This window comes from Hakea prostrata, chromosome 3 (assembly GCF_041222555.1).
Source record: "Hakea prostrata isolate BN-2017 chromosome 3, UWA_Hpros_2, whole genome shotgun sequence".
NCBI lineage: Eukaryota > Viridiplantae > Streptophyta > Magnoliopsida > Proteales > Proteaceae > Hakea > Hakea prostrata.
Window position 1 is genome coordinate 26,029,970 of NC_142602.1, and position 14,181 is coordinate 26,044,150.

The 14,181-nt window shown below is 41.5% G+C and overlaps 1 protein-coding gene across 1 annotated transcript; it reads right to left on the bottom strand.

Annotated features, from left to right (window-relative positions):
- Nucleotides 1-495: 495 nt before the first annotated feature.
- Nucleotides 496-12,390, bottom strand: LOC149021896 (uncharacterized). The gene is made up of 5 exons (XM_089150066.1): nucleotides 12,015-12,390; nucleotides 11,660-11,808; nucleotides 11,512-11,560; nucleotides 11,243-11,385; nucleotides 496-1,335 (listed from the first exon to the last, which is right to left on the bottom strand). Exons 1-5 carry the CDS (start codon nucleotides 12,061-12,063, stop codon nucleotides 1,249-1,251), a joined length of 477 nt encoding a protein of 158 aa, XP_089006192.1. The 5' UTR covers nucleotides 12,064-12,390; the 3' UTR covers nucleotides 496-1,248.
- Nucleotides 12,391-14,181: the final 1,791 nt, after the last annotated feature.

Here is a 14,181-nt window from a genome sequence, read left to right on the forward strand (position 1 = left end):
CAGTCAAGTTTAATTTCTAAACTTTAATATGTTTTTTATTCAAAGTTTTAGGTTTTAAAAGAAAATTAAAAAATTCTTCCGGCGCAGGTTTCTGCACGCAAGAAGGGATTCCCAGCATACGAAGGCTTGTTAAAACGGAGAGAACGATGTAAAGCAGCAACAGGATGGGTTGTGTTGTGTTGTGTTGGGTTGGAGAAGATGCTTCCTTAGCTTCACCTCCCATCCCCCAGTACTGCCTTTCAGGTAATTCTTACCTCCATCTTGGTACATTTTTGACAAATTCCATAAGTTACTCTTATTTCGTTTTCAGTAGAATTGTTTTTGTTACTCATTCTTATCTACTAATCCTGCAGTTTCTTAATCAAATGGATATCAAGAACTGAATAAGATAGGATGGTGCACGGATGCAGGACAGCAATTGAAATATCTGACCAGTGACCATCACCCAGATATGCTTATACTAACCTGAAACTCAAAGAAACCTTTGAATGTATTATATTGTTGAGCAATCTCAAGAGCCTCATACCTCAAATGCATAGCAAGTTGCTTTGAAAGCCAGCATAATAGTCCCTTTCTCTTTACTCAGGATCTCTTTGCTTAATGCTTTCCCATGCTTTGTTGCAACCTGAGATTCAGAAGAAACCAACAGAAACAACAATCTAAAACATCCATATTGTTTTGGTCAGAAACATATAAAACAGCAAACCCCAGCTTCAAGCATTTCACATAAAGTGCAAGGATAGTTCATTCTTCCATGAAGCACTGAAAGTTGAGATACAAGGACAATTCCCTGGAGCAAAAGAATGAACTTGAAAACAGAATTGAACACCTCTTATACAATTTTGTTGCACAAGATCATACAAATCCAATTATGTTTAATTCCAATGTTTTTTGAGTAGGATTTCTGATGTATCAATTGAAAACATAATCTCTTCCCAAGTTTGAACTATCCATTCCGATTACTGCTGTCAACTACTCATTTTCCCATGGTACGCCAGAGATGCTTGTTTTCCCATAAGACATCTATTTAATTGTATTAAGAAACTTAGACTATAAGAACAGAAAATTAGGATACAGTAAACTCGGACAGATATCTTTCGCCAAAAAAAAAAAAAAATACGGACAGATATGAATCTAGAGATTTACAAGTGAATCACACGCAATCATAATACACTATCTCATTCAAGAGTGTACGGCAAAGATCATAATTAGCTAATAAGGATTGTTTGCTGCAGCATATCCAGATCGTCAGTCACTGTGGATCCCACCCATGAATGTCCTTGGATCAGGGCAGTTTCCAGTAAACTGTGCCTGAGAGAAGTCAAAACCTGGGTTCTGCAAGGAGATAACTTCGTTAGCAGAAGCGGCAGCTTTAAGTACGAGATTCCAAAATTATAAGGCACAACCACTTGAACACAAAGTTGACCCAAACGAGGAGGGGAATGGAAGTGAAATTGGATTCTTAAAGAAATACGGGCTTCCGTAATCATTACCTAATATAGTCATGAAACTTTCGAATTTCTTACCATATTTAACACTTCTCTGCTGTAAATGTTCTTTTACTTTCAAATTTAGGAGAAATTGATTGCAAAATAAAGTGAAAATTTTCAAACAGATCTAGAATGATTCAGCAAATAAGATTATATGTAACAAATTATGCCGTTTCACAGAAATCAGAACCATATGCACAATAACCATCTGAGTGTGCAAATATATTACAAAAAAATAACTCCTCAGCCTGATCCCAACTAAATGGGTCAGTTATATTGATCATTGCGAACACAAAATATTAATAATAAAGGGAAAAGAAAAGGAACACAAAAACTCAAGGCTTATGCAAACCGAGCTTGGTTACATGGATCCTTACCCTCCAATCACCTCTATCCAATGACATACTTGGAACGAGACACCCTACACAATGCATGCCTTACCTCAGCACTTCTCCTACTTTCATTTTAAGCCTAACTTAGTCCTTTGAATTAAAAAAATGCTTATCCAAAGAAGCAAATTTATGAATTTAAACAAAAATGGATTAAGTACCTAAAACATACATAACTAATGTTTTCCCCCTTTTTGTCTCCCCTTTGCTTCTTAATAATAAGGTTGAACCCCCACCCCTTTACATAACTAATGTTTTTCCCCTTTTTGTCTCCCCTTTGCTTCTTAATAATAAGGTTGAACCCCCACCCCTTTACATAACTAATGTTTTTCCCCTTTTTGTCTCCCCTTTGCTTCTTAATAATAAGGTTGAACCCCCACCCCCACCCCTTGCTCAAACTGGTTTGAAACTCAACCTGTCCACCTGCCACCTCACTCAAACCTTTGAACCTGAACCCCTTTGCACCCCCTCAGACCCTATCCCACTCCCCCGGTCCCCCCCCCCAACCCAACTGAGCCCTCCTTCCTTGCCCTATTCCCCCTTGGCCCGCTCCCTGTCCTCCCCCCCCCCTCCCCTCCTCCCTCTCTCTCAGGTCAAATTCTTCAACAACCAAACTTAATGGAAACCTCTCCTCCCTTATGGACTGCCTAGATGAGATTCATTCCCCCCCCCCCCCCCCCCAAAAAAAAAAAGCGGGGGAAAAAAGAGGAAAGTCCTATGGAGGGAACTTAGTTTTCTTCCCCCTGGTGCTCAATCTGCTCATACTCTCTCTGGAGGTACTGCTCCCGTGTTCAGCACTGGAATGCCCCACCACACTCCCTCCATCTTCTCCTCCCAAATCCTCTACCTCCATGCTTCTCTCCCTTCTTCTACTAACCATTGCTATCTCACCATTATCTACACTTTCAACTGCCGCCCCACCCTCCTCCTCGGGAAGATCTCTCCTCTCTCCACTCCTCAATCATCTTCCAACCCGAGGGTATCAGAGGAGACTTCAATACGGTTAGAATTAGTCATGAAAAGACGGTTGGTCACTCCCTTAATGCCAACACTCGAGATGTATGACAAATTTTCACAAGTCCTGTCCTCTTCTCACCTAGCACAACCGGAGATCTGGCCATGCTCCTATGCCTTCCAAGGTTAATAGGTTCCTTATAAATGAAGCTTCACTCTCCCTCTTCCTTCTTCCCATGTTACCTTCCTTCCCCTAGCCTCTTTGAGCACTCCCATTGCCACCTTCAGATTCAAACTCTATCCTTCTTTGGTCCCAAGCCCTTCAAGTTCTCCGACATATGGTCCTTAAACCCTTCCTTCCTCCGCATAGTCCACGAGGCTTGGGTGAAGCTGGTCCACTATCACTCCCTTCCCCTCATTTCCTTCGTTAAAAAGCTTTGCAACTCCAAACTTGCCCTTAAGGTATGGACTTCTACCATCTTTGGGAATATCTCCTCCCTGGCCTCCACTCGCCACTCCAACCTCAACTGATGTCCAATCCTTCCAATTGAACCCCCCCCCCCCAACAAAAAAAAAAAAAAATCTTGCTCTTGCAAAGAAGTCTCATCTGAGTTAACTACTCTCAACTCACAAGAGGAGAGCTTCCTTCATCAGAAATCCAAGATTAAGAGCTCAAAGATTCCAATACCTCCTTCCACCATCTCTCAAAGCTTCCATAGTTACAATTCCATCTTGTCTCTCCTCTATGCTAATGGAGTTTGGATCTCCAATGTTGCTAGAATCAAGTGGGAGGTGGTATCCTTCTTTTCCTCCCTTTTGGTCTCCCCCCCCCCCCCCCCCAAAATAATAATAATAATAATAATTCCGTTCAACCCAAATCTCATTAACGAAGTCCCCCCCCCCTTCCTTGCTTGATACCCTACCAGCCATTCCCACCAATGCTGAAATCCTCTCTGCCATCAACTCCCACAAACCCAATCCTGCTCTTAGGCCCAACAACTTTAGTATGGGTTTCTTTCCAGTCTCCAGGAGTTTCTTCGAAGAAGACCTTATCAATGTTGTCCATAGCTTCTTCCTCGATCCTTCCCAACTATCCTCCATCAACCAAACCCTCCTTTGTCTCATCCCCAAGTAGCTTGGTGCCTCCTTCCTCTAGGATTTAGGCCTATCTCTCTTTATAATCTCCTCTACAAAATTTATTGCCAAAATTCTTGCCAACTATATCTCAACTGCCATCCCTCCATTGTTAGAAAAGCAAATCCACCTTCATCTCGAGTAGAAGCATTATTGACAACATCCTCCTCCATTCAGATATTGTTCGAGGGTGTGACCACTCTTTGCACTCCCCTGCCGCCCTTTTGAAAATTGACCTCCACAAAGCCTTTGACTCACTTAGATGGGATTCATCCTTGACATCCTGTCTCTAATCACACCCCCCTTCCTTTATCCACTAGGTCGAAGTCTGCATCTCCCTACTCCTCTGTCATCACTAATGGCTCTCTGATGGGCTTCTTTCCCTCCTGTGTTGGCATCCATCAAGGATGTCCTCTTTCCCTCTTCCTTTTTTACCTTGCCCTTGAAGTCTTATTTGAATCATCCAATCAAAAACTGACCAACATTTCATCACTCCTATCCCTAAGTGTAAAGCCCTCAACCCAACACACCTTGCCCTTGCTGATGATCTCATGATCTTCTCCAAAGCCTTCCACTCCCCCATCACCTCCATCCTGTCTTCCAATTGCCCTCTTTGAGTCTCTCTTTGGCCTTCGAGTGAACTAAGAGAAATCCTTCTTGTTCTTAGCTGGTGTCTCCACCACAACCAAGGCCCCCCTCTCACAACTTATGGGCTTCTTTCTAGGCTCCTGCCCTGTCACCTATCTTGGGCTGCCCCTCATTCCTAGTAGGCTCACTAACCACAATTTCTCACCCGATGCTTGGCCAAGGTCACAAAATAATTCCAACTTTAGAAACGTAAGCTTCTCTCCTTTGCTGCTAGGCTGTCATGATCAAATCAGTCCTCCTACCTCTACTAGTGCGGTATCTTCCCAATCCCCAACGCCATAGTTTGTACCATAGAAGCCCTTTTATGTGCCTTCCTTTCAAAAGGTTATTAATCTTCCCGCTTCCTCCACCCCCATCAGTTGGTCCTCTACATGCCTCCCCAAAGCTGAAGGTGGCCTTGGTTTTCTGCAGATCTACAATTAAAACACTTCCAGTTTGTTGAAACTCATTTGGAAGATCTCCACCAAGTATGACTCCACTTGGATCAATCATCTCGACCAAGCCGGTGACGATCCACCTACTTTTGGGTCAACCTATGGCATCCTTTGGGTGTGCTCTACAATCTTCTAGGCCCTCACCGAGGGTACACAACTTAAACCCTAAAATTGACCTTGCTCTCTATATTCATCTTTAATAACTTTTGGGCTCCCCCCCCCCCCCCCCCCCCCCAAACTTTACACCACATTCATCATGATCATACTATTAGGCACCCTCTGGTTTGGTTTGAGGACCACTTTCCTCACCATGCCTTCACAATCTAAAGAGCCTTCAAACCTTGTCTCCCTACCTAAACATTCTTACCCACTAACACCTCTCAGTCAACCCCCACTACATCCTTTGTTAGAACAGCTCCAAAGATATTAACCACCTTTTCTTCTCTAGCCCCTTCTCCCACTATTAATGAAGGAAAGCCATCGGCTCCATTTAGCCCCACACTAGACGCTTCTTTGGTTTCTCCATAGACTAATTATGGCTTTTAAGATCCTTTCACAACACATAATTTGTGATTTGGTTGCCAAGTTGGTGTTGGTGCTACAATCTCCCACTTATGGTGAGAATGGAACCTTAGGAGATGGACCTCCAACTCCAGATCTCTCTACTTAAAATGCAAAGCCATCTGCTTTGATGTCTTAGCTAGGCTTCAAACGCTTCCCAACCCCTAGTTTTGGTTACCCCAAGGAACAAGTTGATTGTTGTTACCTGGGGTCTAAGCTTTCCCTTTTTGCTGCCTAGTCAGTTATAGCCCCCCTTTTTCCTGCTCTTGTTGTACATTCCTTGGATTCCCCCTGTTGGGGTTTTAGTAATGATATTGTTCATTGATCTGTTCATCCAAAAGAAGAAAAAAAAAGTGGAGTTGCATCTGCACTAGCTTGCTGTCACTACATTCCTACTGGTGTACTTCTTAGTGAAAAGCAGAAACCTAACCAAATAACACTCCAATCATGCTAATTGGCTGAATGCTACCAAATACCAACCCTTTGGGGGGGGGGGGGGGTGAACACCCTTTTCCCCTTTGTTCTCTTAGATTATTGCCCTGCCAAGATAACATTTCCCAATTATTACAAATGCCACATGATGTTCCAGCACCAGTTTCAAACAGCCATCCAACATTCTTTGTAAGACCTCAGCAGCTGCACAATCAAGTTGCCGCAGCATGTGAAACTATTACACAGACCAAACTCGACCTTAGAACTTTAAAACAAGCCTTATGCAGGTTGAATTAATATGATTCTAATGTGATTCTTTCTTTAAAGAATCCCAAGAAAATTCATGAAAATTTTCTTATAAACTATCTTGAATTCAATTTTCCATTGAATCATACAGACTTTGGAATAAACGCGGGCCTTGGTGCAATGGTAGGGGGAACTAAAGTTGTAGCCTAAGGTCAGGGCATCAAAATAGTATCAGCAACAATTGCTGGGTTAAGGCTGGGTAGGAACATTTGATGTACGCAGGCTCCCTCCCCCTACCTAAACCAGCAGTTTGGGCCCTAGACCCCAGCCAAAGTGGCACACGTAATAGGCTGGCCGAACCCTACGAGGGCTATTTTGGTCATTTTCCCAATTTTTACAGTAATTTTTGTTTTATTTTTGTGAGCACATATCTAATTTTGTTTCTTTAATTGAGTTTGTATTGAGAGTCCCAATTGGAAACTATTTTAAATTAAGATCCTTTAGGATAGTTATTATTTTGCAAGTTGCTTTCTTTCATTTGTGGTCATTGCTTATTGAGTTGTAAATGAGATCCTAATCAATAAAGGAATCCCTAGTTGAGTCAAGATAGGTTTCCAAGATTAAGTCCAAGTCTTTTCCCTTCAATTGTAAGGCTATATATAGCCCACCCTACCTCATAGTAAGGCAAGTTGAATTGAATAAGAAAAATCAGAAACTTGAGGGAAATCAAGTGGTGGTTTTCTTGGGAGGGCCATGGCAGTTGTTGAATGTCTTCTTCCCCAAATTCCAGCATGTTCTTCCATCTTCCAGCAGCAATTCAGCAACTAAAACAGCTCTATAACCTAATCCAAGTACAGCAACCACAGCCCCTCCCCTACCCTGCGGTATTACCAAGAACCATCCCCTCCCCCTCCAAAACCCTGCAGCACCCTTATCAGCCCCCTTTCTCTTTTCCACCCTATTTTTCCTCTCTTCTTGGATCTTGTACGGCAGTTCTGAAATTTCAGAACAAGAAAGAAAAGAAAAGAAACGAAAGAACAAGAAGAGATGCAAGATCCAAGAATTCAAGAAACCCTACCAAGAGCCCTCAATAACCTTATAACAGCCAACAGCTTTTACCCAACTCATCCCTAGCCCTCCCTAAACGTAACCGCAGGCCTTCTTGATCATCCTAGGGTTAGCCTGGGTACCGCAAATCATCCCATATTGATTTTCTTAAAACCCTATTTATCCCAAAACCATCCCATACTGATATTATTAAATCCTAACTTGTCCCTAGCATTTTCATAGCCAAGATACAAACTTACCAACCCATCTAGATTTTGTTAACCAAACCATTCCCAAATCTTTTCCCAATCCATCATTCATTTTTATTTTTTTTGGTCAGCACCCAATCCATCATTCTTTTTTCATTTTTTTTTGGTCAACACCCTATCCATCATTCTATATTGAATTGTTAAACCCTAGTTTACCCAAAACCCCAATCCAAAATCTATCCCAACTTACTGATTGTTAAAACCTAGATTTCCGTAGACCTTTCCCATATTAGTCCTTTGTTTGCTGATTCACAAAAGAGAGGATCCTGTGGTAACCCTAATTATCGGGAAATAATTCTTCCATAACCCGAAAATCATGGTCACATCCACATTGCTCCACCCCCTCCCCCCACACACACAAAAAAAAAACCTCAAAATTTTGCTTGTGTAAAAGCATTTGGTTCTAGATTTTACATTTAGACTTTGGAATGGCCTCTTGCTTTTGTCTTTTCGGAGATGTATACATTGTTTCATCAGAGGTATTAAAGTTGTGGAGCTCCTTTCTCCATAGTTAGTTTCCCTTGATGCATTCCAAATTTAATGAGAGCCACTTCTTCCATGATCATTTCTAATAGAACCAACTTATATGGAACCAAGAAAGGGTTTCTTGAAATTTTGGTTATGTGATGTAGGGGAGAAAAAGGTTAAAATAGAGTGTTAAGGTTAAAGATCATGTGTTCTTAAACGATATTTCAGGTATCACGGATATTTAGCCCATCCCACAAGAGGTTGATAAATTCCTTGAGATGGGACACTGGGGTCTATAGGTGTTAAAATGGGATTTTTGTCCGCTATGGTTCTGACTTCCTCTAGTTTCCTTCAGTTGGCCATTAGATGATATTTTTTTCAACACATAACCATTTCATCCCTAACTTTTCTCCCTCCTTTTACAGCTCTTACTAGTCTCCGCTCTCCTTTGGCTCCAGCAATACACCACCACCGTCTTCGGCTCCGACAATATGTTTCGAAGATATAATATATAGATCAAGAGAAACTTTTTGGGAAAAAAAAACCAATACTCGGTAGATGCCCTTGAGGAACCTCAATAACATGCAAGGGATGAAGGGTTTGAAGGGTTTCATGGCTGCCAGTGGAAAAACCTTGTTAATAAAGAAGAAAAGGAAACATTTTGCAGAGGTGATGCGCTAATGTTTCTTGAATCTTGAGTCAAATTTATTATGTAACAGAGAACAAAATATCCAGAGTCATTTGCACATCTTCAATCCAATTTCTCTTTCTTTCTAATCATAATGGAAGGAGTTTAGGACGACCGGATTAAGCTCAATCAAGACAACGCTTTCAACGATCCGAGCAGCCGGCGGCGATTCACTCCTTTCAACCCTAACAGCACGGGACAACAACGGTGGCGAAGACGTCGATCCAATCTTCATAGACCAAGATCCCGAAATCTTCTCCGTCATCCTATCCCTTCTCCGCTCCAATCGCCTCCCTGCCTCTGACACCTCTCTTGTTTCCACCCTCTGCCCCGCAGCCGACGGCATCCCTTCCTCTTTCACAGCCTCTGCCGACGATGGCTCCGTCTGGATCGCTCACGGCGGTCAGATCTCTGCCTACGACTGGAACCTCACTCACTCCGTTACCTACGAACTCATTTCAACAACATCACTTCCTATGTATGTCGGCAGGGATTGCAGGAGTAGAAGACGGAAAAGGCAGAGAAAACCCCCGGAGTAGAAGACGGAAAAGGCAGAGAACCCGGAGGGGAGAGAAAAATATTTTAGGGATTAAATGGTTAAGGGTCCTAAAATTTTCAACCATCGGATTAGAATAAGACAGGTGTTCATCATCTAATGGTCAACTGGAGGAAACATGAGGGTGTCAGAACCGGAGGTGATAAAAATCTGTTAAAATGAGTTGAACTTGGAGAGAATGTAGGTAATAATATAGGGACATGATTCCGCAAGTTTGGCTGGGTTTGGATAGTGAAATTAGAAGATACAAAGTCTCTTGTTTTGGGGGATTTTGGAAGTACGGAAATTCAAGAAAATATTTATATCTTGAAATCAGATGATCAAAATGGAGTCAAACTAGGATCAAAGGTCACAAGGGTTGGGGGGACGATGTACCTAAATTTGAACATATCTAATGGTAAGATAGAACTGACCTTGAATTTTTGGTCTCTTGAGAAATCCAAATATTCAAGAAAAAAGGGGGAAAAAGGGGTGACATGAGAAGGGAGATGAAATGTAGGCTACCAAAAGCTTGGATGGAGCCTTAAGGATGGAAGATAGAGAATGAAGGATGAACTCTGATATAGTTGCGGGTGTCTAGGCTTGATATTACCTATAACCTTCCTAGGACTTGGATCTTCGAACTTATTGACAGAACCAAAACTCCTAGCCTACTTGGATCCTCACACTAAGTGCTCAAAGGGAAGCTTTCATTCAATATTTATATCTATTTTTTACTCTAATCAAATGGGGGATTGGGGGACTTACTTATAGCCTTACGTCAGAAGTCCTACTAAGATTAGGACTTAGAAACTGATTTAAATTGACTTAGACTCTTAAAACTGAAAATAAAACATAAGAAAGACTATTATGCCCTTATAACTTAAGTTGGGCAGAATTTACACAATTAGACCAATCAGTCTAATAAACTAACCTATTTTTGTATTCGATCTAGGCACGGAACTTTTGGGCCCATGACCACATAAACCTAGTAAATGAAGGTCCATCACCTACATTTATCAAACCTCGGTTGATTTCAAAGGAAAATACACCAGCTCAGTACTGCAACTGCATCACCAACCCTACTATAACTGTATGTGTACTACAAGGCTGTCTGATACTGGTTGTGGTGTGAATCATTGTGAACATCATTGTAGCAAGTAGACTACACTGATGTCATTCAAGTGAACAGTCTCCTTGACTTGCTTTGTATAGCCATTGCATCTTGTTACTAATTATAAATGAAGCTATTCAATATCTGTCACCACTTTCTTTCGACCAGTCATCAACCTCAGCTAAAATATAACCACAAAATCTTTAACTGTCAACAAGAAAGGGTACAATATTTCATTTCATAAAAGACAAACTACCTGATTAGATGAAAATAAAATAAAATCTCATTATTTCTAAATTTATCATATCCTATACCAGTATCTATACTGGAGAGTTTCATGAGAGCATCATGTTGCAAGCTTGTCAAACCTATTTTAAAAGAATCTTGAAGGTTTTGAAATGACATGTTTGGGAAGAACCTAACCACAATGCTTGGATCATGAAAAGCACTTGAAGCCTAAGAAGCTGAGAATGCTAGAAATGGAGTTGTTTTACCTAGTACATAGATACAATTCTTGAACAATATTTAAAGCCTCAAGTATACTTCAGAATATTTCCGTATCAAGTTTTTCCAAAGCAATATGTAACTTATATTGTTTTGTTTACAGCACCAAGAATCTCAACAAAATTTTATAATGATACCAAATGACATGAAACTACTCTCTTCCTGAAGTATACATGCAATATTCAATATCAGTATCATGCCATCCATTTTACTAGAGAAATCTTACAAACCTGTGTATGTGCAACTAGAGTACTGAAGGAGGAATGAACAATTGTGGCAGACCAACCAATAGTCCCTGGGTTAATTAAAACAAAAGGTATTGGACCAACCTCTTCTTGGAATCTCTGGAGCATAAGGCGCTTCTGTTCAAGATCAGCCGCATGAGGATTAAGCTGGCCTTGACCCAATATGGGAGAAGACCAGGTCTGTCCTTTATCTCTCTTCTGCAGTGTTAAGTGCATGGTATCATCCTCTAACCACATAAACAATTTAAGTGAGAACAAAGAGAAAGAATTGAGATTAAAGGAACCTGTCAAAAAATCATAGACCGTCAAATGCCTGATAACTTAACCACATTAAAGTGAAAACGAACAAATACCTAGAGTCCAAAACGATGAATCAGTCTTCACAGGGCTGAAGAGATCATGCTGAAAACCATTATATAAATGAAAAATTACCTGAATTGTGTCAATGGAAAACAGGAAAACATTAAAAATAACAAAAATGGACAGATTTTTACGACTCACATTAAGATAAGGTGGGTTTCCTTTGATTCCAACTTCAACATGCTTGGACTGTATTTTACAGTAGAATAGTTTTGTAGGAACACTGGGCGGAAGAGTGATATAAATGTTAACCTCCTCAAGTGTTTGATCCCATTCAAAGACCTTCTGACCTGAATTATAAATATAAACAGAAACAAAATAAAATCTTACAAAAAAGACTACCGAGAAATGAAACAAAGATGTCAAAAACTGAAGCCCTAGACTCAAATCCTATTACCTTGTTTAGGATAAGAGAAGATATGATATTTTTCAATAAATTATCCAGATAAGTTTTTATAAACAGGCGGATAAACGAAGGGAACGAGAGAGAGTAGACCTCCATGGATGAAGCTGTGACGCTTCCCGGGTGCCAACTTCTCAGCCATTTAATGGTTTTTGTTTCTCTCGCTTTGAACACTTCCGTGGAGTACAGACACCACCAATACCGTTACAATAACCAGTTGCTGGTATCAAGGTTTCAGTCATCACGAAGCTTCGGTTCGTTTCAGAGATCAAAGAAATTATTCGATTCTTCACCGAGGCTTTACTTTGCCAATTCCGGTTTGATAGACAAAGCTATCGGATTGGCCGTATAAGCCGATTCGCATCGGTGCTTTTTAACGGATATGTGATAATATCACCGAAGAAAAGCTGTCTGGGCATTGTTTCCTTGGTTTTGTTCGCGTTCTAAATAATATTTTAACTCTGTATATTTTAGGAGTCTAGATCATCTCCCCTGAGCTCCCGCTTTCGACCACACTACTCGGGGAAGGGGGGATTAATAGTCCATTTCCTTATCGTAAATGGATCATCCATTTTCTTGTAAATGTGTGACATCTGTCTTAATATCATATCAAAGGGAGGATGTTCATTTATAGGTCACATCAATTTTTGTTTTTTATTTTTTCACACCCTTTGATGTGATTTGCAAATCTGCCTCAACCTTTTAATGTGACATGTATCTTAATATCACATCAAGAAAATGGGTCTCACTTTTTCGCTTTTATTATTATCTTTTACTTGTGGCCTCCATGTATTTGTGGTTTTAAAGTCCTCTCAGGGGAGATGATCCACTCATAGTTAGGTTAGGCATATTTGGTGTAATGCGCCCCTTAGTTTTATATTGGATGCGGTGGACATGTCTTCTCCTCTTTTGCATCTATGGGTTATGGTTTGCACTCATGATCTGTGTTAAGTGGGACCATTCAGCTATATCTCATTTTCTCTTTATATTTATCACTACTTGTTATTTCATTTGGAACACACGACACCAGGTACTACTTTCTACTCATGCTAGATTGAATTTTTATTTGTGGCAGCAGCTGCTATTAGCTGCCAGTGGCCAAGATAATGCCAATTGCCACGTGTAAAATTTTAGATCCAATGCGTGGTCCAGTGTGTCGGCGATATATCGCCATGTCGCTGGGGGGCGACACGACTTTAACATTTCATCGGCGATATATTGCCGAACGGTTGACTTTTTCGAAGCATCGGGGTGAAGATGACCCTGTCGCACGCCGGAATCTGCCGGTGCTTGGCGGCTCTGAGCTGGAGAGGATTCCGAGAGAGGGAGGGGTGGATAAGTTGCTTCGGTGGAGGGGGTGGCGGTGGACTTGGAGGAGGTGCAGCGGGGACCTGGGAGGAGGAGCTGGTGGCAGACTCGGTGAACGAGATGGTGGTGGTGCTGGTGGAGGTGCAGGAGGAGGTCTGGGCGGCGGTGTCGGTGCTAGTGGAGGAGCTGGAGCTAGAGGAGGTGGAGGTTTGGTGGTGCCGTGGTGGTGGAGGTGGATTGTGTGGTGGAGTTGGTGCAGGAGGTGGTGTTGCTGGCGTAGGTGGTAGTGGTGGCTTCGGTGTTGGTGCTGGATTTGCTTGTTGACGGAGCCGGTTTTGGCGTCTGTGCTAGTGGCGATGGTCACTGATATTCAGATGTCTGTGAATACTTACAAACCCACTACCATTTTCGCAAGTATGTTTTCTTCACGTTCATGGAGTATTCTCCTTGCCTTGTGTCTATGCTTTGTTGGGCTCTACGCACTGAACCGTTCATACTCAAAGGAATCCAATCAAACTGTACCAAATGATAGTTGATTTCAATGAATTTTTCTTCATTCCTCCAACAACTACACCGTCTCATCCTACCTACGGGAACCCACCCTTCACCCCCACGTCGCTGGCACTGAAGCATCTCTTCGAACGAAGTACTATGTCAAAACCCATTTCAAGGATTTTGGTCTTCAGACCACTCTCAAATCACCCCATGGTCGCCCGACATTAATTCAAAAAAGCGCCCAACATTTAGGCGATTGTCGCCGTGTCGGTGGTGTCACTAGCCACCCACACGGCGACTTCAGTCGACATATCGTTCCTTGATCCAATGGTTGTAAATTAAAATGTGAGAATATATGTGTAAACACAAAAAATTTAAATTACCATTAAAACCTTTTAGTTTTCTAAATTTTCATTTTTAAACCCCAATTCTATCTGTTGAAGGGAACTCTGTCAGT

What these genes read in the sequence shown, in the direction of transcription:
- LOC149021896 (XM_089150066.1), bottom strand. Translation starts at nt 12,063, where the DNA reads ATGGCTGAGAAGTTGGCACCCGGGAAGCGTCACAGCTTCATCCATGGA. An exon ending in TCACAGCTTCATCCATGGAG is followed by an intron (nt 11,809 to 12,014) that starts GTCTACTCTCTC and finishes TTTATAATTCAG; the next exon opens with GTCAGAAGGTCTTTGAATGG. An exon ending in GAAACCCACCTTATCTTAAT is followed by an intron (nt 11,561 to 11,659) that starts GTGAGTCGTAAA and finishes AATGGTTTTCAG; the next exon opens with CATGATCTCTTCAGCCCTGT.